We start from the raw sequence: 27,833 nt of genomic DNA, 5'->3' as shown, positions 1-27,833 counted from the left end.
ACAGCCGCATGAGATTTTGTAAATTAAATTTTAAACTTCTACAAAAATTAAAAAAAACCCACACATTTATTGTAAAATTGCACTCCAACAGTACCATAGTTCCTTATAAACACAATATACATTAAAATATTTTACACCACCAACACACCAAAGTGTGCTTATGAAATTACAAAATGTACAACTCAGGATTCTTCTGTGATCAGGTCAGCATCTTGAGCATTTCAAATCAAGCCTTAGGAACATGTGGAGTCTTTAAGAATTAGCCTGTATGTTACAATGAATAAGTTTTAGCTTCACACATTCACAATATAGCCAGGTGCACGTTGTACACTCTTACTGGTCTTCCAAGTTTCTGTTCCTGCCTCAGACTTTAGAATAATTGGGAACAGTGGTTCTTTGCTAGTATAAAATCTTGTTTCTTCTATCTAAAGAAGGCCTTACATTTCTGTCTGCACTACAAAGGATGAATTCTCATGGAAGATGGCACCTTGGTCCAAAACAAAGCAACAGGCAATTAAAAAAAAATAAGTCTTCATTTGTGTAAAAGAACCTCTTCACATACATGTAGACACGATATGCTGATGTGTATGTGAAGTTTGGCTGTAAAAGGTAATGGGGGGCGGGGGGAGAAGAAGAAGAAAAGCTACACTGCTGTTCTATAAAAGAAGGGTTAACTTTATAAAAATAAAAAAAAAGTATTTAAAATGTAAACCCTAACCTTTTGGGATATCAAGTCTGTACATGGTCAGCATTAGAGAAAGCAGTAGGTATAAAAGGAAGATAGCAATACCTTAATACTCCAATTGTAAACAGTGTATGCAAACCATTGCTATTATGGACACCACACCTCCCAATGATGCAGCCCTCGGTCCTTTATAGATCAGTTCTCCACAATACAGAGGTGGTACAGTTACCCTAAAAACAGACTACTTCACTAACAGAATTGTAGGAGGAAGTGGGACTGAGTCAAAACATTTGAGGAGTCGTACTTCAAAAGATCTGCATCCTATAGTGTAATTTCAGTAATGCTTTGGCACGAAGTATTAACTCAGTCTCTGCCCATCCAAAGCATGGACTTTAGGTTTTGCTGGTTGTCCTGGAATACTGGGAAAGACCTTGTGGGGTATACAAAGACTTATCTGGCAGCACTGACACAGGTCAGAAGAATCCAGGCAAAGGAGAAACAGTTTTCCATTGGTGCTTGAAGCTAGAGATTTACAAAGCATATACTGTCACTAGCAACGAGACATGATGCAATTACTGTCCCCAAACAAACATTCAGCTCTCCAAGTATCGGAATATGCTTCGGCTCTGGTTCCCTGGTGTTGCAGAATCATCAGTCCTGGGCCGTTTGGGTGAAGGTGCTACCATCTCTGTAGGACCTCTTTTCACCACCTATAAGAAAGCATGATATATTGGCAATACAAATCTGTGATTATTCAGGACAGTTACAACAAGGTTTCTCATCACCACTGTCCAATGAGAGCACATATGCTCATCCGAATCCCAAATATTCCACTTGGTTTTCTAGTTTGTCCCCTATTTCAGGCAATGCACACAAACAGCTCTTACTACATTGTGCATGTAGTAAATGACAAGCTATAAATTACAAGGTCACATTTGAAACAAAGTGTAGCTGTCCCCATCTGCCTGTCAGGATTCTGCCCCTGCACATTCTTTAACATGGCAACATATGCAAATTGACACTACTGGCATATCCCACAAATCTGTACCTGCGGTTTTGATTTCTCCTTTGCCTCTTCGCTCCTGACTGGGGAAAGCGTGTGGAAGACGAAGTTTCGTGAGTTTCGGGGAGCATTTGGATTAAGGTCTGACATGGCTGCAAGCTTCTGAAGGACAGCTTTAGGTCTGTTCAGAAGTGATCCATTCTTTAGCTGAAGACAACCAATGAATTTTACATTAACACATTGCATGAATAATTTTAATACACTACAGTTCCTTAGAGACAACCACACTGCACCCACGCTCCCCAAAACCCTTCTATATCTCTATTTTTAAATGCATTCTGTAGATGCAACATGAAAATACACATCCAAGTTCATGCCATGCAGGTACCAACCTGAAGGTCATTGGTAGGTCTGAATGTTTCAAAGGGATTTCTTGGTAGTGATTTTGTTTCCTGTACAGCTGCTACAGGGTTGGCTGAGGGGGGAGGAAAAACACAGAAAATAAATTCAATTCCGGAGTATCATTAGGAAAAAAACCTTTTTGTACCAGACAGAAATACTCACAAAGGACAGCAATCCTGTTCCAAGAAATGCTGCAGTCAGTTTTAAACTGACCAACAACAACAATGGCAATGAAGTCTTTATCACTGGCAGGGAACTTGTTTATTTCTGAAGTAGCTATGCAGTCTCAGAATCACATTTTTGCCATGTGCAAGTTAAAAATTGACTAGATTATTTGATTTAAACCACATTGTGCAATTTTTCCTTAAGCAGCTTGGCCTCTTGGAAGTGGTGTGCTCTGCTGACTGTCACTATACTCAAAAAGTCTTTATGAGTCAGGGACCAAAAGAGGAAGACGACAGAGCACAGGGACATACTGCCACACTAACTTTTTAAAAAAAAAATTAATGGAAAAGAAATATTTTAGCAAAGAAAAATGTCTGTTGGCCATCAAGGTTGCAGCTACATCTCTTAGAGCCAGACAAGTCAAAGCTCTAACGAACTTGGAGCCCATCCTGCACTGGCATGGGGGGGAATGAGTGGAGATCTCTAGTCTAAAAGCAACTTTCACTAGTGCTTGGAACAGTCAGTAGCTAGTCAAGGTTCTCTTTCTTCTTGGATGCCACTTCAGTGTGAAGCAAACTTACCTTTCTTCTGCAAGGACTTAGCAGTCACCTTCTTTGCTAGTTTCATGAACTGACTATTTTCACCAATTTCTTCTTCCTCCTCCTCCCCTTCATTTTTTCCTTTCTCTGTCTGATAAAAATAGATGTTTTTTAGACTGCTAATTCATAAATAAACAATGGACATTTCATTCAGTGACTTGAACATACTAACTCTCTTTACTACATCAGTTTTAGGATACAAGGCCAATATAAACCAGCATTTAAAGTTTCCTGCAGTTTTTCAGGTCATTCATCAGCATCTTTTTATCTATTACAACAGTCGAAGCTTCAAGATACCAACTAGATTTCATTCCTCAGACCTTACGTTAATTAAAGCAACTTGACCTGGAAATTTATAGGCCATGGAATTAGGATTCTGGAGCAGGAAACAGGATTTCTGGCTCTGCCACGAACTCAGTGCATGACCTCAAGACGGGGAAACTGCTTGCCAAGATCACAGGAGGGAAAGCAAAAGGTGCTATACAAGGGAGAAGTGAAAACTATAATTGATATGGTTTTTAACTAACAGGATCAACAAAACCGAGAGCTCTGCCAACAGTCCATCATACTTTGTTAATGGTGTACAGAAGTATTAAGCAGTCAGCCTTTCTGCAGATTAACACAATACCTGCTCACGGAGCCACTGCTCTCGTTCAAATCGCTCCTTTCTCCATTTTGTCTCTGTCTCATCAAGCTGTTCTTCATTCTCATCATCATCATCATCATCGGAGTCTCTGAGAAATAAGTCCATCTGGGAAGCATCATCTAGAAAAGAAGAGACAGTTAGTTCTCCCAATCATAGAGAGGCATGAGGAATGCAGATGAACTTTCCTGTCCACTAAAAAGAAACCTATACTTCCAAAAAGGTTCCACAAAGTACACAGGTTTTGTTTAAGAATGTAGTAAGTGGACACACAGAGTTTAGGTCTCTCCCCACTGGAGATCAGTAAGAATTTCAGAAACAATAAAGACAAAAAAAACAAAACAAAAAAATCCAACCCACACACGCAAGTTATTAGAACTAGTTAAGCTGCAACGAAATCCTTTCTGCCCAGAATTCTCTTCTCCTAAACAACTCCTGGCAATGAATCTCTGAAGTGAATTACATGCAGAATGCTTCCTCTCATTTAAATGGATGACACAGATGGAACCAAAGCATTTAGCAAAACAGTGACGAAATATCCAGTGGAAATGTTTCCTGTAAGGCGTTTTAGAAAGCATCATTCAACAAGATTAACAGCTTTAAACAATGTAAAGAACTAAAGCAGGGTACTTCAGCAACACAAATTTTGTCTGCAAAATGCTCATGTAGATGTAAACCACATTCTTGTTTAAACATACAAGATAATGTTCATTTACTCTTGGCTACTAAATTAAGATTACCATACATTTACAGTTGCCACAGTCTACTGCTTATTCCTTACTGACATCAAAATTAGCAGAAACATTCCCTGTGCACACAGTTTGTATACACTGCACATAATGGTACAGGCTGGAGACTGACTTATGAATAAACAAGTCTTGTACCAGAGGCACAGTCGTTACACAAGAGATCTTGCCCCAGCAAATTAAGCGTGCTATGCTGTACCCAGGAATAAACCCTAAAACCAAGCCATCAAGAACAATTTGAGTATTGCTCGTTTCTACAGGAAATATACAATCAGAATGTCTGTAGGATTCTCTCTTTTGCCCAACTAACCATTCCTCCTGCTCCCAAGCAAATGGGCAATGGCTGTCAATACTAAGAGTCTGTTTAATAGGTTTGTGCCAAAATGCAGAGATAACAGGGATGTTTCAGAACAGAGTAGAAGAGTTACAAAATCCAGCAAGAGGCAGTGAATTCTTCACTTCACATCTGGAAAAAAAAAGTAAGTGACTCCTTAAAGGAAAGCTACTGGGGGAAAATATAGACTGTATCTTGTCACAATAGTATTGTCCTAGGGGAGTCCAGAACAGCAATATATGAAGTCTTGCTAAAAATATAAACTATTTGTGTGTAACAAACTGGATCTGTTGTATCCCCCTCTAGTGGCTACACATATAGAGTAAGAACCTTCTGCTGACAAAAAGTGATTGGAGATGCTCCTATACCTCCTCAAGTGGTAGTGGCCTGTGCTGAAAGTTCCAGGTTCAAGTCCTGCAGACAACCTATAATGGGGATCATTATATACACCTTAACTAAAAGATTCAAAAGTCATGCCCATCAGCTTTCTGTTTACTTTTTCCTGGACTTAGCCTGCAGAAGAGCAATAGACAGCATCTATATTCTATTTTAGTTAGATGGTGGGACTTAAAACCACTTAAGACTGAGAGAATCTTTTAACAGTTACTATTTTTTTTTAAAGTTATTTCTTTATATTAGCTTGAAGTTATTGATTCCCCAGGAGTGTTCTGTTTTGACTAGCATGTGATCCAAAAATGGCTTTAAATGGTTTCTTCAGACTTTTCAAGCCAAGGTTCTACTGTGGTCTGAAACCAGGCAAGAGAAGTCCAAGCAAGTCCCCCACTCCCAGTTACAAACAATATGTGTGTATTAAAACAATAAACTAGGGATCAGTAGATCTTACAACCATAAGCCTCATATTAAAGTACTTGCTAAAGCATTTTCCTCCCCTGATCTCCCACACTGTATTTTTTGCTCTACAATAGGAGATTAATATGCCAACATTATACCTATGTTTTTCCATTTGAATTTTCTCATTCTCCCAGGACCATCACTGTGCAGGTCTCCATCAGCAAGGTATCTTTCTTGGTACAAGCGTAACTGACGCTTGTCATCATCAAGCATCGCCTTCCTAATGTTATTGTCCAAAGGAGAGAAGCCTAGGTTAGTTTTGCAATTCCAGATTATAACCGATTATAACTTTAGATGTGCATTTGCTGTACTGTATAAGTATACTAGGATTGCTACTGACATGTGTATTTTGTTAATTTGATCCTGTAGTTCCACTTCAGGAGGGAGTTCTTCATCAAGAATCTCTTCTTCATATTCATCCAGCTCTTCACCATCATATTCATCCTCACTTCCTACTTCACTCCCAGACAGCTCTGCCTCATCTTCCAAGAAATCCTGCAGTTTTCTAGAAGAGAGTTTCCAAACGAGTTAAAGTTAGAACGTTTAGCTGCATCGCGTGAATCTTTGAAAGCAAGAGCGAAGTCTTTCTGGAACTACTGTGTATGCTAAATTAGAGATGCTATTATTCAGTTTTCATTTTCAATTTGATTAAGTTATTCAAGTTTAAGAGCATATGAACGTATGGAAAGTCTGCCAGTTTACTTCACCTCGGTCCTGCAGTGCCCACTATTATTCTAGTTCTGAGCTTTCTTGCCAGTTGACCATCTGACAAGATGACAACTGCCTTCTAAGAAAAAAAAACCCAAAGATCATTTCACTTGCAAAATGCGTACTACAGCGCTCACGGAAAGAGCTTAAGTCACAAGCAATATTAAGAGAAGTACTATTTCATCAAAAACAAAAAAAAAGTCATTGTTACTTTTATCCTGATCTCTTGCTTTTTATATTTAAAGATTACTAGCTCCTGAAAAGCTCTTTCAACTCTGACTCTTAACTAAAAACTAAATTTCTAGTGACGTGGTTCTGCTTTTCTCGCAGGTCAGATAGGGAGAAAGATTTACTCACAATTTTTTCTTTAAGCCCTGTCTTTGTCTCAATAGCTCCTCTTCATCATCACTAACTTCTGCTTCATCTTCGCTTCTCTCATCTCCGTCACTTTTTTCATCCTATCAGTCAACAAGGAACCGTTTTCAGAAATTCCTAAGACATTCCGTAGAGCGTTTACTCCCTATAACTGCAACTGCCTCTGTTTTTCAATGGCTAAAAACAAAAACAGACTAAAACCTCCTGGATTTTTCTCAAAATGCCCACAAAACCAAGATATTTTACCTAGTACATCAGAATTCTAAATCATCACTTCTTACACTGACCCAAATACTGCTCTTCAGCGGTTTCAGCAATCTATGCTGGAAGTTTAGATCTGTGCACAAATGGACAGATAACTGAGAAAATAACCTGAATGCTTACGGGCAGAGCTCTGAAGTTATCACTGCATTCCGTCAATACTCACCTCCTCGCTATCAAAGGCATGGTCATCTGTTGCGAGCTGAAAATTGCCAAATTCTTCCTCCTGCTCCTCATCATCTTCCCCTTCCCTATAAAAATCAAACCACATCACACACTTACAGCTGATCTCCAGCAATGGATATGAAATGGATTGAAACAGGGTTTTAACTGCTGGATGAGCTAGTGACAAGCAATTATCCAGGATAGCATCTGAAACATTGCAGTCTCCCAACACTGTAGCATGGAGCTTTAGGTGCTTAATTCCCCATTAGCATTAGTGTGAGTAACGTTGGCAAGTCATTATCTTTTGTGTTAGTTTCCCCTTCAGTAAAATGGAATGCCTCTTGGGAGTATGTTTGGCACTCTTTAAACAATAACATCCTTGTTAAGTGCATGTAAATCAGTCCAATTTTAATAAGGAAGAAAACGAAGGTGCAGAAGATAAATGACTTGCCCACAGTTCCTGCATTCAGCTGCAGAACTAGGAACACAAGCCGAGAAGTTCCCAATCCTGTGCTTTGATTTGATCAAAATTTTCTTCCCACTTTCCGCCTCCACCATCAATAGCAGTAGAGACTCTTTTTCCTCACAATGGACATCGGGAACGACAATGCCTTAGGAGCCTCTCAACTCTCACGTATCACTGGTCAAAGAAAGAACTGTTGAGCATGTTGTCAATAGCTACCGGTGTGGTGCTCTGCTCTTATTCGATGATGGTAACAGCCGGCTGCGTGCATGTTCCCTCCGTGTGCTGCCCCGACTCTGCACAGATAGCTAACACAGCAGACCCCCGAGAGAACCCCCAAAACCCACAGACTCGAGTAAGGTACAAAGGAACCTGAGCCAGGTTTATTGTCAAACGAAGCACAGTGATAGTTCCCTATAGACTCTACAGGTCATACTACGAATTTGTGCTCCCTGGCAATGGACACAGCTCAGTCACTGGCAGGACACTCTGCTGCCCTCTAGGCTGGGCAAATATGCGCGCTCCTGGACCTACTTTTATACAGTTGCAGAACAGATTACTCATCATACTTAAAACAAATCTATCCATCACGTTGTCCTTTTGACCCTGTCTTTAAGATGCACCTGCCTGTTCCTTGTTATGTCTGTGGAGCGTTCTGATGCCGTCTTGGTGCAAGTTCCTCTCATTAGCACTTGTGTGTGTGTGTGCACATGCTTCTAACCTTTTCTTGCCAACTTCTGTGAGTGGGACCTGCCTCTGGCTCACAGCCCAGCTTTGCTTAAAACTGCCTGGAAGTACTTTGGTTCAGGCTTGAGGCCTCAGACTGGGCCTCTGATACAAGAGTTTATGTTTCAGGGCCTCCTCTTACTACAGAGCATTGAGATACTCAACTCCTTCACCTCCAAGGCAAACCACGTTTGTGTCAATAGCATTTTAAACTCCTGTTGAGCCAGAGGGAGACACATCAGAAATGCAGTCAGACCATGATCGCCATGCAGAACAAGAACTCCTGTAATGCTGACCTGTCAGTTGGGAAGGAGCCTGAACAAAGAGCTAGTGCTTCTGCCATTGGATCATCTGCGTCACTCTCTTTTTCTGGCTTAGAGGATGATGCTGAAGATGCCCAGGTTGGAGATGTTGCTACAGAAAGAAACCAACAGAGAAATCATTACACAGCTTCCCTTTTGCCTTTGGAACATCATTGAATGTCTTGGAAAGGATCGTCAACATATGCCTAGAACAATTCCAAACAGTTAAAGCACTCTAAACTCTTAGGGTTCCAAGTACACTATCACAATTCCTTAGGCGTGGCCAGCACTGAACGATTAGTTAGTACAAGACTTTTTTTTTAAAACTCAGATTTGCCCCCAAAAGTCACAAATCAAGGTCACTGGGAACAGAACTCGGAACTTACTTGGAGAGATGAATTTCCCTGAACAGAGATTGAGCAGTTCTTCCATGTTTTGTTTTTTGCCAGTATTAGCATTTGGCATGTGCTCAGTCTGACTGTTGAACTGCCCAGAACACAAGTCCAACAACTCATCCATGTTGGCATCCATTGCATTTTCATCCATACTAGCCAGAGACAGCCGATGCTTTGAGGACTGGTACTTATTCCTGTGGTGTCCAACATTCAAGAACCTGAAAGTAAATTTTATTTAGAGCAGGGGTTTCAAACATGCGGCCTGTGGAGTTATTTCCTGCGGCCTGCCGTAGCTCCCCTCACCCCCCGACCCCCCTCAAGCATGCCGTGTCCCCACTTCTCTGCCTACCTCCCAGCGCTTCCCACTGCCAAACAGCTGTTTGGCAGCACTTAGGACTTTCCAGGGGGAGTGGGGGAAGGAGTGGGGACACGGCATGCACAGGGGAGGAGGCGGAGAAGAGGCGGGGCAGTGGTGGGGCCAGGGGCAGAGGTGGGGGACTTTTGTTATCTTTGTATGAAAAGATGTCAGTGATGTGGCCCTCGGGTTAATGTACTAGTCCTCATGTGGCCCTCGTGGTGATTTGAGTTTGGAGAGCCCTGATTTAGAAGTTGGCAACTACAGTTTAAATAACCACCACATATTGGAGAATTTTGCCTTTCCACCTGTGCGGAGGACTTGTCTAGAGAGACAAAGCAGAACTCCCAAAAGAGTCTTAAACACTCAGTTATAGCAATACTAAGCATGACATTGTGGGAGTTCCACGTTTGTCTCTCATTGATTCTAGATCAGCTTTGCTTGATTTAAGTAGGTAGATGGCTTCTCTAACTGCCAGTCTTTCAAACTCAATCTGGAATAAGAGGATCCAGTTGTGTTTTCCAACTCACACTGCCAGTAGCAATGGTTCTGCCAATGCAGTTTGGCTGTTCTGGTGATGTATGATGCGGAATAAAATCCACCTTGCTCTGCCAAAGCTGCAATGGCTCTGCATTGGCTAGCAAGAGTAAAATGCATTCAAATATGTTTAGTCAGTAAAGTTAACAGAGGTCAACAGATCAGCTGATTAAGAAGGTTTTAGTTATTACATGGTTTTCTGATCTTAACCACTGTTTCAGCGAACGAATACTGTACTGAAACCCAGAAGATAAAAAATTAATTAAAATCTAGACCTACTTCAGATTTGTGGAGGGTTTTTTAAAGAGGGATTAAAAAAAAATTGCAAAAGACCAACTAAAAATTTGTGAGGGACAGACACATGCATTGGCACCTTCGGGATTCAATATACTAGCCACTCCAGTTTCCAACACTAAGAAAGAGGTTATCATTGGGCCAATCACACTGCGTAAAGCCAACATAACAAAAAAGACCAACAGAGCCATTTAAATGGCGTGCCTTTTCATGTAGCCTAAGGGAGTAAGAACCTCACAAAAATCTGTGCTACTGCTGTTAACACACACAGAATGCCACTCAGAAGGATGAATATCAGTAACCTACCCATCTGCATCAAGCAGTTGGCTCTGAGTATCATCTTCCAGAGAAAACTGAAACTGAGACTCTCCTGCTCCTGGAAATAAACTCTTGGGCTCAGGAGAGGCGTTGTACAGATCCTGGGAATCCTCTATGGGAAGAGAGGGCTCAGACATCTTTCCTGAACTCTAGTCAGGGAAAAAAATTAAAATAAAATTAACAAGATCTGATAATGAACTAGAATATAAACACTTAATCTTTTCACAGTCCTACAAGTTGGAATCAAAAAGGTTAATGGTTGTGCCATTTTAAACAGATGAAAATACAGAAGAAGAAGAAGAAGAAGAAGGTTAACAAGTATTCATGACTGTCCTGCTACCCAGTTAAAAATGCACTAGTGTGAGATGTTGTATAGGCCATGGGAATATTTTTATATAGTTCATAAAAAGTTACCAAAAACAGATTACTCAGCAATGGGTTTCCTCCAATACTTTTTGCATTTTTAGAATTTGGATTTGTGTATTTAATACATCACCCTGATTTGTTCCAATAGATACATACAGTATTTAAAAAATTCGTATCAGTCAAGACAGAGATTCTGCATTGATTAAATCCCAATTAACCACAGAGGGGAAACTGGCTACCTTCTACGCTTACATTCTTGATTAAAAGGAAACTTGGCTTTGGCCTTAAGTCACAGAACATATGAAGTTGTTAGGGGAGTGCAATGAAGGTAGAAGAGGTCAGGGAGGAGTCTTACCTTGGAAGCAGAGCTGATAAAGCTTGCTTTGAACAAAGCTGGAGATGAAGACCTGAAACCTCCTACTGCAGATAGAAAATTGGCCCCACGTGCCATCTGTTTGTTACAAGGCTGGTATGATGGAATCATGGAGCCAATCAACTCAAAGCTGCTGTTGTGGCTGTTCTCTTTTGCTGAAGTTGGCAGTGAAAATGAATCGTCATCTTCTAAGGAAGAAAGCAGCTATTTTAGATGAGTTTTAGGAATGCCTCTGTACTAGGACAGGTTTCACAGTAGCAGCCGTGTTAGTCTGTATCTGCAAAAAGAAAAGGAGGACTTGTGGCACCTTAGAGACTAACAAATTTATTTGAGCATGAGCTTTCGTGAGCTACAGCTACATCGGTGCATCCGATGAAGTGAGCAGTAGCCCACAAAACCTCATGCTCAAATAAATTTGTTAGTCTCTAAGGTGCCACAAGTCCTCCTTTTCTTTCTGTACTATGCGTGCAGACAAACCAAGAAATGTGAAGAGTTACATTGGCTCCATCAGCAAGAGTCACTTGCCTCAATAATTCACAATGAATTGGCATCAGCAGTTTCCCTAAAATACCTAATCAAATGACATTTTACCATTGAAATCCAACCCACATCCTGAATATTTTGGCTTACAATTTGATGCAAGAAGTTTTGATTAGGAGTCCTACTCCAGTCCTCACCACAAAGAGGGACCCTGTGGTTTTTTAAGTTCTTAGTAAAAGTAGCAAAGCAACATTTCACAGCCCCAGTGCAAACATGTGATAGGAGAGACACACCAATGGTAACCTAGATACAGAAATGTGCAAATCACTTATGTGCCAGAACTGAAAATCCCAAAGAAAAATGCTTGCTTTAAACAGCAGTTTCACTTTACCTAACTTGCTAGGTCTTTTGCCTGGAGCTTCCTCCAACTCAGCTTTTTCATCAGGAAGAGAGTATCTGCAATTAATGACAAAAACAAACCAAAAAAAGTATTTTGACCACATTTTGTTTTGTGTGCATTAACTCTCAGGTCTGGTCTTTTATAGACAAGGTAACGCAAGTGGAATGCACTGAGACAAGCTGAGTAAGGTAATATCTTTTATTGGACCAACGTCTCTTGGTGAGAGAGAAGCTTTTGAGCCTACAGAGCTCTTCTTCAGGTCTGGGAAACTAACTCGAAGTATCACTGCTATCACAGTGTCACTGTCACACGCAAACTATTATTTTTACATGTGACTATTGCAATAAAAACACTCCTAAAAATTACCACAAATGGGGAGACAGACAGCAGGCATCCTTATATTTAACACACACACATGAATTCACTAGTTTTCAAATCAAAATGTCTCATGTGTATGTTAATCAAATTAAAACATAGTTGGGGCTGGGCTCACCATTTCTAAAGACCGGTTTATTTACCCCATTTTGGAGGAGTTGTCCTTAAACAGCATCAATGTAGACTCCGTTGAGGAAGGTTTGGGAACAGAGTCACAATGCACAGACTTGTCCACCCTTTCCTCATCAACTGATTCTTTGTCAGTTTCTTTATCGCCATCTTCAATACCCTTCTCTTCCAGCTCCTCATCATCTTCCTCAGCCTCACCAAGAAGGAACTCTACAGTCTAAAAAACCCAACACATATCCATGTAATGAGACAGCAGGAATTATTATTTTGACCATCTACTTAAACTGCATACTTTTATATGGCCAGTTCTAACATGGAATTATTGAGGGGAGAATTGAAGGATGTTTCCAACTCCTGGACTTCTCTACTCCAATGCCTGCTCTGAAGGGGCTTAGAATAACCAAGTCATTTTGACCCCTTAATTACTGTTTGAAAAAGAATGTCTAGCCTCCAAGTCTGACATTACTGCATCTCTGAGATCAGCCAAGGGATCTCACTTAAGTCTTCATCCATCCTGTTGGAATCAAACTTCTTGCAGCCAGAAGCTGAAAATACTGGCATCACTCAAAATGGAACAATTTTAAAAAATATATATATAGGCTTTTTGTTTACTTGGCTAGGTGAGACAGTTGGATGGGCTTCACCTGTGTGAAGGATCAGATATTGGCCAACCCTGGAGGTAGCATACCTAAACTGAGAGGGGACTTATTTGAACTCGTATGGCAAAACGAACGAACATTTACTCTAAGCAGAAAAAAGGTTTAAGTTGCTAAGACAGTCAGTCAATCAGCTACTAAAATGCTGTAATAATTTTAAAAGTTTCTGACTATTCATATATTTCAAGTGTTTTAGCTCAGCCTGAACTAGCATATGGACTGGTAAAGATCACTTAATAACCCGATGCTAGTGCAGTGGTCTCCTTTTCAGGGTCATGTCCCCGCTTACCCTTGTCTGTGCCCCCCACTCCACCCTCCCCAGCCAAGGCCGGGAGCAGGGCCGTGGCTGGGAGGCAGGGGAGGCAGACGGGGGTAAGGGGTAGAGGCTGGGGTAGGAACGGAGCCCCAGCCAGAGGTGCAGGGCTGCTAACTGGGGCCGCCAACTGGGGCCAGGAGCAGAGCTGGGTGGCGCTCCCTCCCCACCCCCCCGAACGGTCCTCGGCACACAGTTTGGGGACCTCTATGCTAGTGTCACTGAACAGTCAGGAAGAGACTGGTATTAAAAAAAGATTGATTGGATACTGGTCTGTGAGCACATGGAATCTTCAACATTCTAATTACAGTATTTTTTAGTGTCAAAGAATGGTCTCCATTTGGCAAATTGTGCAATATAAATATTGCACAAAACTCTAATTTATCTCATTTCCCTGTTAACTATGAGGAGTCAGCCGACATTAGACATTGACAAAGTTATGTAAAAATGTTGTGTATAGACCTCTGGGTTGCACTCCTCTTCCTCAGACTCGTCTGTCATTTCTTCCTCCTCTTCTTCCTCCTCCTCAAACATGTCCTCATTATCCAGTTTAAGCAGTGCTTGCCGCTTCTGGCGTTCCTCAATCCTGCGGAGTTTCATGGCCTCCTGTAGTTTAGCCTTCAGCACTTGTAGCTTTTCACCTGGACAGAAATGAATATATTAGATACATTACAATGAAGCCTCAAGCAGATAATTTAATGTAACTTCACACACAGAAAGAAGATTAAAGGCATTTGTGCTTTTTTTTTTTTTTTTTTTAAATAAAGGTTTTCTGACTTGATCTGCTGATTGTTTAGGCTAAGAGATGTAGCTCTTCTAAACACCATTTAGAGAGGTAACACAACTTCATGAATTATCAGGAAGATTCCTCATTATCAACAAATGCCACTGGCACAGTCCCATGAGCTAGCAAAGGGTTCTTCTTTCCCTTGCTTCCTATCGAAGCAGTGACTTCCAGTTGCCCTGGGCAAATGAAATACTTCACCAACAGCTAGAAAGCATGCATGTCATAGAACAAGCCAAATTACCTACCTCTAACATTTAAATATTATAGGTGATTCAGATTAAGTTTCCTATATATTTATCATTTTCAATACATGCAAATAAAATGATCCGATACACAAACAGCCTGTATTAAGAATTGCAACAGGGATGAAAGTGCTATTAATTATGAATACCACAAGAGGGTTAATCTACAGATTTTATGTAGATTGATGTACTGTAGATATTAAGGATAAATATGTTTTATATGAAATTGTGGGGCAGGGGGAGAGAGATTCCAGAGGGCAAATGGCTAAATTATGGCACAGGGCAACATCCTCTTTAATAGCTAACACAGTTCAAGAGTTACCTTTTCAAGTTTCTAACATACTAACCTGGTTAGAAACAATATAGCTAACTGGAACAATGCCTGTTAATTATGGAAGCAGTAACTTTCATTTGTATTTTAGATTTTTTTTGGGGGGGTGGGGGAGGGAATATGGTTGCAATTGCAAAGAGAATCACAGATTAAACGCCCTTATGTTCTATTGACCATGATCAACCAGTTAGAGAATCTGAGTGTTTTTCTTCACACTTACTTTATCAATTGATTGCAGCTCATTGTGACACTGAAGCAAGCATGTAGTTTTAATTGTCAATGTGTTCAGCACTTTGCATGAAACATCCTAAGACCATTCTTGCCCAGGGAAGCTTATAATTAACCAGGCAGACGCAGGTGAAACAAGATGACCCAGAGGGCATACTGAATTATCTTATACTTGTATTTTGGTGAAAGTAAACTCCAGTTGAAGCCTGGGCTTCCAGTAAAGATGTAGGATATTAGATATTATAGAAGAGTCTTAGCAAGAAAATATACTTGTTTTCCAACTCAACAGCTATGACCCTCACCCCAAACATACCTGGCTTTGCATGGACTGTATCATCTAGATTTTCTGCAGCCAAAGACACCGGCACCACAGCTGCTTTTAGCTCCTCTTTTCCCTCAGCAGTGGTCTCTCTACGAATGATGCTCAAGTTCACAGTCCGTTCCGTTTTTGACTTGGCTGTGTGAAGTGTATGCTTCAAGAAACGCGCTTTCAGAGCTTCCAGTTCTTAAAAAAAAAAATTATATTTAAGGTCAGAAGAAAAATTCCTGCTAAAATCAAGTTAATTTGAGGCAACAAAAAAAAAAATAAATAAAAAGTGCCTAAATTTTTTTTATACATACAGGTGTAACATACGTTTCTAGAGTAAGTAAGTTTTAAGCACTTCAGCATCCAATGTGTAAGAGGGGTCAACATTATTTGATTTGAAAAACAACATTAACAACAGTGGCCCATCTCTGGATAACTTTGCTCAACCATGCACTTAGGATGGCTTACTTTAATATTTGGGCACATGATCAAATGCCAGTTGAAAACCTTAAAAAAAACCCCACAACTAATTATTCACTGGAGAGTTGGATATCAACATTCCATTTCATTAACAGACCCTTCCCCCATATGATCAGGCTGACATATATATTTAAATCCAGGTTGATAGTGGAGGAGTCATTTCATGGCACAGACCATGTTTCTGTGTAATTTAAAGAACAGACTGAATGCTATCAATAAATGTATGTAGGTATAAATGGAAACTTACTAGAATTATATTATAGGACCTCAAAGTATAATGCAAACTTAAACTGATATGGAACCACCTATCCACACTGAAACAGCTGAAATTTTCAAACATGGGTGCCTAAAGCTAGACACCTATATCCTTAGAGTGCTAAATAAGAGTGTGACCTGATTTTCATTTGCTGTGCAGCATGACTTCTAATGAGATAATCAGAAAGTACTCATGCTCATCATCATCTCTGAAAGTCAGGTTTCTTATTCAGATACCTGAATAAAAAAAGATTTAAAGGCCTAATTTTAGGCAGCCCAAGTTGAAAAAGTTGTCCTTCCTGCTTAGTACAGAAAGCGAATACCACCTTATTTAACTCGAACTGCAGGGAGAATTGAACTATGCAAAACATTATTAAACTCTTCCTCTTGACAGATCCAAGAGATCTTTAACAATCACAAAGGATCAAGATTTGTTTTTAAATCTCATCTGAAAGACAGTACAGCCACCAGCATAGCCAGCACTATGCTGTGACATTAGTTCTCCTCAAAAGAAAGTTGTTCCTCAGAGTTCTCCCATCTAAGTTCTGACTTAACCCTGCTTAGCTTGTCAAATCAAGTAGATTGCAACAGGTAATATTGTACCTTTGTTTGATTCAGGTTCATCAAGGATAATAAAGGAATCACTATCAGAGCAAAGTCTTGGCTTGATGGATAGATCCACTCCCAGCTCCCGAAGTTTATCCAGTTTAGACTTCCTTACTTTTTCAGGTTGAATCCCCACCACTGGTACCACCTGTTGAACAGATTCTTCATGTTCCACCTCTATTTTTTGTGACTGGTCCTCTCTTTGTACATAGGCACATTCTTCAGATGCCAAGGGAATTTCACTCTCCATTTGTTCACTGCATTCATTGTTGAGTAGGCTAGTCTGCTGCTGTTCTGCTGAATTATCAGCAGTTGTGAGTCTCTCACAAATATCAGAGGCACCATCCTCTCTGTGCTTCTCAGCACAGTTTTCTATCAGGTTCTCCACTAAATCAGGGGAAGGTTTGTCCACAATGGTAATACCAGTATCCTTACTAAACCCCATTTCCAGTTCCCTAGCTTCTGGCTGATCAGCCTCTTCAGTCTGATTATTGCTGCAATTTACAGCTGAGTTCTTAGTGGCTGTAAATTCTTCATTTAGACAGAGTTGATATTTAGTGGACCTGTCAAGAACAGAAAAAGAAAGTCACCAACCAAAACATAGTACATCAGTCCTTAAAATGACTACTGTTAAATGTGAGAAAAGCCTAAATCAAACCAAGGCAACAAAACCGTGTTCTATTTATTGTCCTTGAAAAAATCAGTTTTGGAGGGAGTGGGGAGATCATCATCATTCATAACTGCTGCTTATTTTAAGCCTATCCTCATTTCAAATTCCATTTTAAAAATGGAAAAAAATTAATCTGGTACATTTTTACTACAAGGAGTTACAATAGGTTCACTCTAAAGGGTGCAAAGTCAACTGATAAGTGAATTACGTTATCACAACTTGGATTAAGTTAATTCCTCAGCGATTTTGTAGCCATGTAGAGTACAATTTGTCTACACTATTTAAAACAAAAAAAGAGGACCCAAGCACAAAATTTGTATCCTAATCCAAACTTTCTCTAAACTCATGATGGGAAGAGGTATGGGAGAGAGGGGGGTAACCAGGGTTATTCTGGGGTGCTCAATCAGCCCTGCTTACTTAACATATTCACTTGAAGTCAACTGTAGTAATGCAATATTGTAATTCAGATCTTAGATGCTCAGAAGCCATATCACATTACAAATACCAATTATCTAATATTACTGTACACTATAATTTTTTATGCCAATGTATAATACTCTATTCAGTAACACAAATTACTAATAATTGCATTTGCATAGAACATCAGGTTAGGGAGATTCTAGGAAACAGAACAGTAAATAGCCTGACATTTGGGCATTTAAAATCTCAGCCATTAATGCAAATTCATGCAGGATTCTCTGGATTTCATTTTTTTCTTTTTAATTAAAAGGAAAAAAGTTCCCTAGCTGCACCCTGAATACTCTTTATTTCAGTGTACAACACACCTTCTAAAATAGGATTTGGTATTAAATTGAGCATGGAGTGTGGAGCAATGGTTTGAATTTGGAGAGGAGAATGGGACACTGTCACAAGAATTTAGATGAGCATGTTCCTTTCAAATTTTACTTCTGTATAGCAAGTACAATTTAACCGAAGATTTTCATTTCACTCCTATCAGAGACTAGCTGGTAAATAAATCTATTCAGGGGAAAACAGATGTGCCCTGCTATTACATACTAGTTACTAAACTAGCAGGTTTGCCACTTAGAACAATGGTTTTCAGACTGTGATCTGTGTCCCACTGATGATCAATCAACACCCTTGCTGCTGGTCTGTGGAGAGTTGGCTAGTCACATGGTGATACTTCTTGTTTCCAGCTGTTAAACTGCATTAAAAAGATCGTTAAAAACATAATAAAATACTTCTCTAGTATTACTTTCCTAGAGAGGCAATGACTTTAGTTGCCATAGAAGCAGTATGGGATTACCAAGGAAAGGTGGGAGGCCTATGCAGTTGCAAATAAGAAGGGAGGCTATATATTAGATAGCTTTTTCATAACATAGACCACATCAGCTTCAGGAAGATTGAGAGCCCTGATTTAGGAAAGAAAGACTATGAGATAAGCTTGGTCCTTACTTTAGCAATGCCATTGCATTTCCCTGCAATGTTGGTCGAGGTCTACGCTTGAAGAACTCATGGATGGTTTTGGTCTCAGGCATATGATACGGGAGAGACAGAGATGATTCTGCCAAAAGGGGGGAAAAAATCATTTAAATTGTACATCAAAAACAACATGTATTTTTTTAAATCCAATTGCTCTTGGGAAAAGTATTGTCCAGCTAAAATATCAGAGCAGAGATGAATAGCAGAGCTCTACTGTCATGAAGAGCAAGGACTGCAGCACGCACAGGTGCTTTCATAAGAAAGCAGATTGTACTATCAAGAACAGAATTATAAGACCAATTCTAAAATCTGTTGCAACTAAGTACCCAAGTCACACCGAGTCAGTTATATGTAGCCCAGCTATAACTTTTAAAAAAAGACTCCAAGTGACTTTCCACAGCTGCGTAAAGGCAAGTTTTAAGCTCCAATCAGGAATCTTGCTTGCACCGAGAGACCATCCTTGAACAAGATTTTTGACAGAATAGTGCAGCCTATCCACTTTAGATCCTGAATACTTCAGGTTAAGCAACAACAGAATCTGGCCTCTAAGGAGTTTCTGCTGCTTTCCTAAAGATATCTTAATAGCTCTCACACACCCCCACAAGAGGAGAGGCAATTCTTAATTTAGTCCTGAATGCAGCACAGGATCTGTTCCAAGAGGTGAATATAGCTGGACCACTTGGTAATAGTGACCATAATATAATTAAATGTAAATATCCCCATGGCGGGGAAAACACCACAGCAGCCCAACACTGTAGCATTTAATTTCAGAAAGGGGGACTACACAAAAATGAGGAATTTAGTTAAACAGAAATTAAAAGGTACCGTGCCAAAAGTGAAATCCCTGCAAGCTGCACGGAAAGTTTTTAAAGACACCATAACAGAGGCTCAACTTAAAGGTATACCCCAAATTAAAAAACATAGTAAGAAAACCAAAAAAGTGCCACTATAGCTAAACAACAAAGGAAAAGAAGTGAGACAAAAAGGCATCCTTTAAAAAGTGGAAGTTAAATCCTAGTGAGGAAAACAGAAAGGAGCATAAACTCTGGCGAATGAAGCGTAAAAATATAATTAGGAAGGTCAAAAAGGAATTTGAAGAACAGTTAACCAAAGACTCAAAAAGTTATAGCAAAATTTTTTTTAAGTACATCAGAAGCAGGAAGCCTGCTAAACAACCATTGTGGAGAAACTAAATGAATTGTTTGCATTGGTCTTCATGGCTGAGGATGTGAGGGAAATTCCCAAATCTGAGCCATTCCTTTTAGGTGACACATCTGAGGAATTGTCCCAGGTTGAGGTGTCAGAGGAAGTTTTGGAGAAAATTGATAAACTGAACAGTAATAAGTCACCAGGACTATATGGTATTCACCCAAGAGTTCTGAAGGAACTCAAATGTGAAATTGCAGAACTACTAACTGTAATCTGTAACCTATCATTTAAATCAGCTTCTGTACCAAATGACTGGAGGATAGCTAATGTGACACCAATTTTTAAAAAGGGCTCCAGAGGTGATCTCGGCAATTACAGGCTTGTAAGCCTAACTTCAGTACCAAGCAAACTGGTTGAAACTATAGTAAAGAACAAAATTGTCAGACACAGAGAAACATAATTTGTTGGGGAAGAGTCATGGTTTTTGTAAATGGAAATCATGCCTCACCAATCTACTAAAATTCTTTGAGGGGGGTCAACAAGCAAGTGGACAAGGGGAATCCAGTGGATATAGTGCACTTAGATTTTCAGAAAGCCTTTGACAAGATCTCTCAAAGGCTCTTAAGCAAAGTAAGCTGTCATGGGATAAGAGGGAAGGTCCTCTCATGGACTGGTAACTGGTTAAAAGATAGGAAACAAAGGGTAGGAATAAATGGTCAGTTTTTAGAATGGAGAGAGGTAAATAGTGGTATCCCCCAGGGGCCTGTACTGGGACCAGTCCTATTCAATATATTCATAAATGATCTGGAAAAAGGGATAAACAGTGAGGTGGCAAAATTTGCAGATGATACAAAACTACTCAAAATAGTTAAGTCCCAAGCATACTGCGAAGAGCTACAAAAGGATCTCACAAAACTGGGTGACTGGGCAACAAAATGGCAGATGAAATTCAGTGTTGAATAATGCAAAGTAATGCACATTGCAAAACAGAATCTCAACTATACATATAAAATGATGGGGTCTAAATGAGCTGTTCCCACTCACGAAAGATCTTGGAGTCATTGTGGATAGTTCTCTGAAAACATCCACTCAATGTGCAGCGGCAGTCAAAAAAGCAAACAGAATGTTGGGAATCATTAAGAAAAGGATAGATAAGATGACAGAAAATATCATATTGCCTCTATATAAATCCATAGTATGACCACGTCTTGAATACTGCACGCAGATGTGGTCACCCCATCTCAAAAAAGATATATTGGAATAGGAAAAGTTTAAAAAAAGGGCAACAAAAATTATTAGGGATATGGAAGAGCTTCCATATGAGGAGAGATTAATGAGACTGGGACTTTTCAGCTTGGAAAAGAGACGACAAGGGGGGATATGATAGAGGTCTATAAAATCATAACTGATGGGGAGAAAGTAAATCAGGAAGTGTTATTTACTCCTTCTCATAACACAAGAGCTAGGGGTCACCAAACGAAATGAATAGGCAGCAGGTTTAAAACAAACAAAAGGAAGTATGTTTTCACACAACGCACAGTCAACCTGTGGAGCTCCTTTACAAAGGATGTTGTGAAGGCCAAGACTATAACAGGGTTCAAAACAGAATTCGGTAAGTTCATGTAGGATAGGTCCATCAATGGCTATTAGCCAGGATGGTCAGGGATGGTGTTCCTAGCCTCTGTTTGCCAGAAGCTGGGAATGGGCAACAGGGCATGGATCACTTGATGATTCCCTGTTCTGGTCATTCCCTCTGGGGTACCTGGCATTGGCCATTGTCGGAAGACAAGATACTGGGCTAGCTGGGCCTTTGATCTGACCCAGTATGGCTGTTCTTATGTTCACCCTTACACCAAAGAGTTTAGGTTTTACCTCTAACAAGTCGCTGGGTCTCACTATGCAGTCGTTTAATGGCTTCTTTACTTAATCTTGCTGCCTTCCGCTCCTTAAACAGAGAAAAGAAAGACCCTTGAAGCCACAGGACTGAAATGCAGAAGTGTATCTATATTACTAGTTTTCTTCTTTCAAACAGCAAGAAAACAGAAGAAAGTACAACAGTTGGAGAAGAGTTTAAAAAAACAAGACCCAAATCAAACAGAAGAAGCTACTTCGAGGAGCAACATAGAGAAGCCTTCAAATAAAGTTAGAATGAACTACTGAGATTTAAAAAGGAACAGATATGCATAATGAAATATTCCACCTTTCTTTTGGGTCCTTTTAATGTAGGTTCCTCATTCTCATCATCAAATACACATTTGTAGTCTTCACTCTCAGAAAACAGACCTTTACTCTATAATTGGTAAAAAGAAGTCTATTAAATTTCAAAACAAATGGAAGCTTTCAAGGGCAAAGAAGCTGCAACAAAATAACTTTGTACAATTATTTTCTGTGCCATCAACCTTGAAATAGGATCAGCAAACATTTTCATAAACTGATGCCAACTATTGTCCTGTTTTACTGCAACTTCGTTAAGTGCCTTTACAGCCTCTGTTGCAATACTATTTTTGGAATTTTCTGTAACAATGCTCTTCAGAGAAGGTGCTAATATCCCTTCACCTCTAGCGAGCAACGTGATAGCGGGGAGAAGCGGAAGCACCCCAGTGTCACCAAAAGTTTGTGTTACATACTCAGGTACAATACCTTCTACAAGAATATTATAACCTTAAAGTATGTTACCTTATGTTTTTTCATTTTGTCTTTCACAGCAGCTCTTATTGATTCTAGTGACTCTTCATCTTCAAGAAGGGGATCATTTTCCTCCTCTAAATCATTCTCAAAGAGTTCTTTGTCAGCAAGAAGACACCCACTATCATTAAAATGGTATCTTTCACCACCATCCTTCTGGTAAGCATAAGGAGGAAAGAACTATATTAATTTACAAGTTTATTTCAAAATATTTGAAACATATCTTCATGATTTTAGGGTCATTAAACAAAACAAAAAAAACCAACCATCCCATCATTACATCATCTCCAAAACAAAAATCTTTCAAATTCTGTAGGCCAATCATGTTGACTTTATAGCATTCCAAAATTAGATATGCTAATTTATGGAGGCAGGTTCTCTACTGATGCAATCAGCATACACAAGGAAGAATTACATAAAACCCACCAATGGCTCAGAGAAAAACCCTGTCCAGAACTTGGGGCCCCCATATGTGGATGTCCAACTTACTGTTGTGGTGTGGACTCACATATTGTGTTGGAAGCTTCGGACCACCACCAAATGCTGGAATTTAACAACTGAAAAGACCAGAAATGTTTGCAAGTAAATTTTTATACCTCCTGTTTGTGTTTCTTTTCCTTCTTCAGCTGTCTAATAGCCTGTATTTTTCTCTCTTTTTCTGTCTTCCTTCTTGATTTGCCTATCACTTTGTCTGTTTCTTTCTCAAAATCACTTTTATGTTTTTTGTATTTTTTCCGAGATTTCACTGACATCTTTATAGGTTTCCTCATTTGTGAGCCCAACTCATCCTTAGTCAATTCGGACTTCACATCTATTTCAAGGTTTTCAGGATGCAATGGGTCACCTGTGTCACTTTCATCACTGTCCCGCAGAGCTTGGCAAATCCGATGAGATTTTTTGTTCTTCGGGGCAAAAATGTTCTTATTTTCCTCCCCGTTTTCCACATCGCCATCCACAATGTCAGTCTTCTCAAGAAAAATGCTTTCTGCTTCCCCTTCACTCTCACTGTCCTGAAGCACGTTCTTGCTTTTTGATTTTTTACTCACAAAGATCTCCTCATCTGAATCTGGTGGAAATACATTACACTCTATAGCACACGTTTTTTAAAAAGATATGTTAATTGCCAAATGATCAGTTTGTGCACCATGCCAGACACTTTTCTCGGAGACATTTATTATCCCCTGAAGTCTCATGAATACCAATGGAAGTTTAGTACAGCATAGCAAATCAAATTTAATCTGTGCTTTGAAAACCCATTTCCCTCACAGTAGCATAATATATGTAATTATCCACCCTTAAAGAAGCTTAGAACCATCTCAAAATGACTTTGTGTCTTTCCTTGAGACTAAAGTATTTCTTATATATAAAAACAAACATATATAGCAAATAGTAATATACTAAGTGAATTATAATAGACACATTATGACCCCAATCTTGCAAATATTTAAACCTTAACAGGTTTTGTAAGTTTGTGTTTTATTTTTTCTTGCAACATTAAATTTCTTGTCAAGGATATGTGGGGGACCTTAACTGAGCATTTCCCGGTTTTCTATTGTTTGAGGTCAGAGTTCTGATGTTCCATATTTCAGAATGGTGCAGGGAGAAAAATGCAATGTTGTTCAGCAGAAACCTTAGCTGCACTTTAATTACGTTTTGTATGAATATTATTGAAATGCAATATTTGTTTAGCTTTTTTATATTTAAAAAAGCCTGCAGTCCAGAATGTCATAAAACTACTAATGAGCTCAGGTCAAAAGGTAGTAAGTTTATAATACTTATTGAAATATTTAAAATTTGAGAGTGTGGTATCAGGAAAGAACTGGTTCATCTGCTAGACATGGAACAAGTGTGCATTCAGAATCCTCTTATCCTCTCATTTACTTTTCCAACATACCAGGTACAGGAAACATCACTGAGCTTTAACTTTAATAGGAAACTATCATTAGGACAGTGTTATCTTAAAAAGAGAAAGCTTTCCTTATAAAAAAAATACTGTTACACTTCTCAACCGAGCTCTGAGCATTCTTCTTGCAGCATCAAAAAATTCAACACTTTTCAAATGGAACATCTACAGACCCACAACAGCCTTTAAAAATTTGGCCAGATTGGGTTGGTGTAAATGTAGGAGAAACATCACACGCTAAGCCATTAGAGTTAATGCTGTTAAATCTGCTTTGCTGATAAAAAAAGAAGGAAACAAAGAGTTAAGATATTCAATACCCCACTCAGCATTTCCCCTCTTCAATCCCAACTACGGCCCTTCTACCATCATCACATCTCTACCTTTACCCTGAGCAACCAAAAGGGCACTTTGAATTCAGACCAGACATATTTTTATATGTTCATGTATTTTGATTATTAATACGGTATTGGTGTGATTTTCCTACACTACATCATGCATAAGTGCTGTATGTTGTTTTGGATTGGTATGTTAGCAAGCCAAGTGGTGTCAGACTGCAAATGACTATTATGAGATATTTTCTTCTATAATATTTAGAAAAACACTTATGAATGTACAATGTATGTTGTTAGTGATTGCTCTGAAGTTGTTTTTTTAAAATGTAAAAATCTCAGAATTAAAGTCTGTATACATAGAGGAAAAATAAGCAGCTTATGCAGGTTACATAGAAAAAATAATCAAGGGTAAGCAAACCAAACGTGTGACTTCTGAAGCGCAGATAGTTCAAGACCACATTCTCTCAGCCTTCTGCAAAGGAAACACCTATAAATGCAAAGTACAATACCCAATTTTTAAAACTAAAACTCAAAAGAGAGACCTGACAGTATTACAGACCTATGTCACCAAGAGATGCAGTTCCCTTGTTGGATTGACTTGGAGAGCTTGTTTCACAGCTGCCCTGTCCACTGTCAGAATCACTGTCAAAGGTTTTCTGCAAGTCAGATTTCAGATCCTCTACTTCTGAATTAAGCTAGAAACCAAAAATAATATTAATGTTAATACAGTATAAGCTGCTTAACAGAGATGACTCATTGAATTCAATTTCATCCCTATGCATCAAATTGGATTACACAAGATATATTGAAATGTTATCCCTATAACCTCTTAGGAATTCAGTTCATTCAACTGAAACATGATTATGTTGTATGCACCTTTTATTATTATATAAAGTTGATTAAATGATGAACTCATTGAACGTATCAAAGCAAAATCAAACATCGTACCCAGACACTGCTTGGTAACCACTGCCTGAGACAACACTAAAAGCCATGAGAAACTTGCAACTTTCATCTGACATATTAACACTTTTAACTTTATGTAACTTGACATAAAATAGAGCCATCCCAAATTGTGTGAGCAATTAAAATCATTCCAGGAAGGTGACAGCCCAATAGGTTATTAATTATTATTCTGTGTAATGGACAAATGTAGTGAAATCCCAGCAACTTCAGCAGCACAGCACATAGTTAAGATGACAGAAGACAGACCAGCTAAGCATCTCTTAGAAGGACATCCTTTTGGCATCTGACCAAAATGATGATGGAGGGATAATATGGAGCATGAGGTAAGAGTTCTTAATGTACCAAGGAAATGGGAAAAAACATGTCCTTGACAGAAAGTGCCGGGGGGGCAAGGGAAGAGCAGCCAGGGAGGCATAGCCATAGAAATAGTAATAGAGAAAGCCCTTACAGCAGGGCTGCAGACTAAATGCAGTATATGACATTTAAAAACAGATGCCATACCAATATGTGCACCCCAAATCTCATAGTTTGGGGTCTTCATTTGTACTGTGTGTGGGTCTTATGTTCTGTGGGCACGTCTCTCATAATTAACAGGAATCTGTACTGACATAACTCAGGCATTCAATTGCCCACCCCAGGTAGTGATGGTAGAGAGAACAGTAGAGCAAGGGTGCAGGAATCTGAATGATGGTCATTTAACCAGGCTCGCAGTCCTGGCAACACCAGCACTCCCATCCCACTAGGAGATCAGATGCCCAGCATGGGCCAGTGTGAACAACACCTTTACCGCGTACCTGGCCTGGCCAGGCCAGGCCTCCCAGCATGCCTTACCCCTCACCCTGAGAGGAAAGCCAGGCCAGTGATTCTCAACCAGGGTTGCGCATACCTCTGGGGGTACGCAGAGCTCTCCCAGTGGGTACATCAATTCACCTAGGTATTTGCCTACTTTTACAACAGGCTACATAAATAGCCCGAGCGAAGTCAGTACAAACTAAAATTTCATACAGACAATGACTTGTTCATACGGCTCTGTAAACTAGACGCTGAAATATGTAAGTAGAATACTTATATTCCAATTGATTTAGTTTCTAGTTATATGGTTTGGCTAAATGAGAAAGTCAGCAACTGTTCAGTGACCCTGTGGCTGGGACACGTTTGTATTTTTAGGCCTGATTTTGTAAGCCAGTAGTTTAAGTGAGGTGAAACTTGCGGTACACAAGGCAAATCAGACTCTGAAAGGGGGCAACTGCTCCGACCCCTGAGCCAGGCCCCAAACACTCCCAGCATGCGCTCGGGCAAGCCACTTTGCTCCGTGTGCCGCAGGGCACGCTGGGTAGTGTAGTCCTTACATGGGCGCGGTGCATGCTGGGACCCGTAGTATCCCCTGAAGCCGCCGTGCGGGGGGGGGTACCGCCTCCCCGGTGGCCGCAGGGCATGGCGGGAGTCGTAGTTCCCGCCAGCTGCGGGAGACCCAGTCCCCCGGGAGGGAGGGAGCGGGTGGGGTGGGAGGACGCTGCACCCCGGCATCCCCTCCCGGCGCCGGCCAGACGATGCAGGCCGGACGGGCTTACCTCAGCCGCCATGGCCCCCTGCTGTCCGGTGGCGAGCGGGACCCGCGGCGCGGCTACCCCTCAAGGTCCCCGCCCGGCTCGCTTCAGCCGCCGCCGTTAAAGCCAACGGCAAGCCAGCGATTGAGGCCCCTTCGAGTCTTCGCGCTCTGCCTGAGCAGGCTCCGCTCCCCCACCCCACCTCGGACCAATCACAGCTCGTTCTGCCCCCCGTCACCACGCCCACTCAGCGTCCCATTGAACGACTAGCGAGCTTCGCCCGCCCTCCTGCTCTTTGGCCCAATCGCAATCCGCTCTGCCCAGGATGTCCCCGCCCCGCCAGTATGCCATTGGCGCCTCAGCGCTGTCAATTCCCCTCCCCCATCGCCTCGTCTGCTCTGCGGGGATAGAGGTGCCCAGTCCCACCCAGCCTGCGCCGCTCTAGCCGCAGAATACATAGCGCGGGGCTATGGCGCCAGTCA

At 40.4% G+C, this 27,833-nt stretch overlaps 1 protein-coding gene across 1 annotated transcript; it reads right to left on the bottom strand.

The window, feature by feature from the left end:
• Positions 1 to 47: 47 nt before the first annotated feature.
• CLSPN (claspin) lies at positions 48 to 27,578 on the bottom strand. Its single transcript, XM_073317508.1, has 25 exons — positions 27,376 to 27,578; positions 25,398 to 25,533; positions 23,200 to 23,669; positions 22,595 to 22,759; positions 22,119 to 22,208; positions 21,791 to 21,863; positions 18,743 to 18,851; positions 16,654 to 17,219; positions 15,322 to 15,513; positions 13,883 to 14,061; positions 12,466 to 12,668; positions 11,939 to 12,003; positions 11,050 to 11,255; positions 10,317 to 10,477; positions 8,816 to 9,042; positions 8,424 to 8,541; positions 6,940 to 7,024; positions 6,495 to 6,595; positions 5,770 to 5,934; positions 5,528 to 5,649; positions 3,483 to 3,619; positions 2,837 to 2,945; positions 2,081 to 2,163; positions 1,734 to 1,895; positions 48 to 1,395 (listed from the first exon to the last, which is right to left on the bottom strand). The coding sequence occupies exons 1-25, from the start codon at positions 27,385 to 27,387 to the stop codon at positions 1,279 to 1,281; spliced, it is 4,053 nt and encodes a 1,350-aa protein (XP_073173609.1). The 5' UTR covers positions 27,388 to 27,578; the 3' UTR covers positions 48 to 1,278.
• Positions 27,579 to 27,833: the final 255 nt, after the last annotated feature.

Source organism: Lepidochelys kempii, chromosome 19 (assembly GCF_965140265.1).
Source record: "Lepidochelys kempii isolate rLepKem1 chromosome 19, rLepKem1.hap2, whole genome shotgun sequence".
NCBI classification, from domain to species: Eukaryota; Metazoa; Chordata; order Testudines; family Cheloniidae; genus Lepidochelys; species Lepidochelys kempii.
The sequence above is the reverse complement of the archived record's forward strand: the minus strand, read 5'-3'. Positions and strand labels throughout refer to the sequence as shown.

What these genes read in the sequence shown, in the direction of transcription:
- CLSPN (XM_073317508.1), bottom strand. An exon ending in TGAACCTGAATCAAACAAAG is followed by an intron (nt 15,514 to 16,653) that starts GTACAATATTAC and finishes TTTTTTTTTAAG; the next exon opens with AACTGGAAGCTCTGAAAGCG. An exon ending in TACAGTCCATGCAAAGCCAG is followed by an intron (nt 14,062 to 15,321) that starts GTATGTTTGGGG and finishes ATTTCTGTCCAG; the next exon opens with GTGAAAAGCTACAAGTGCTG.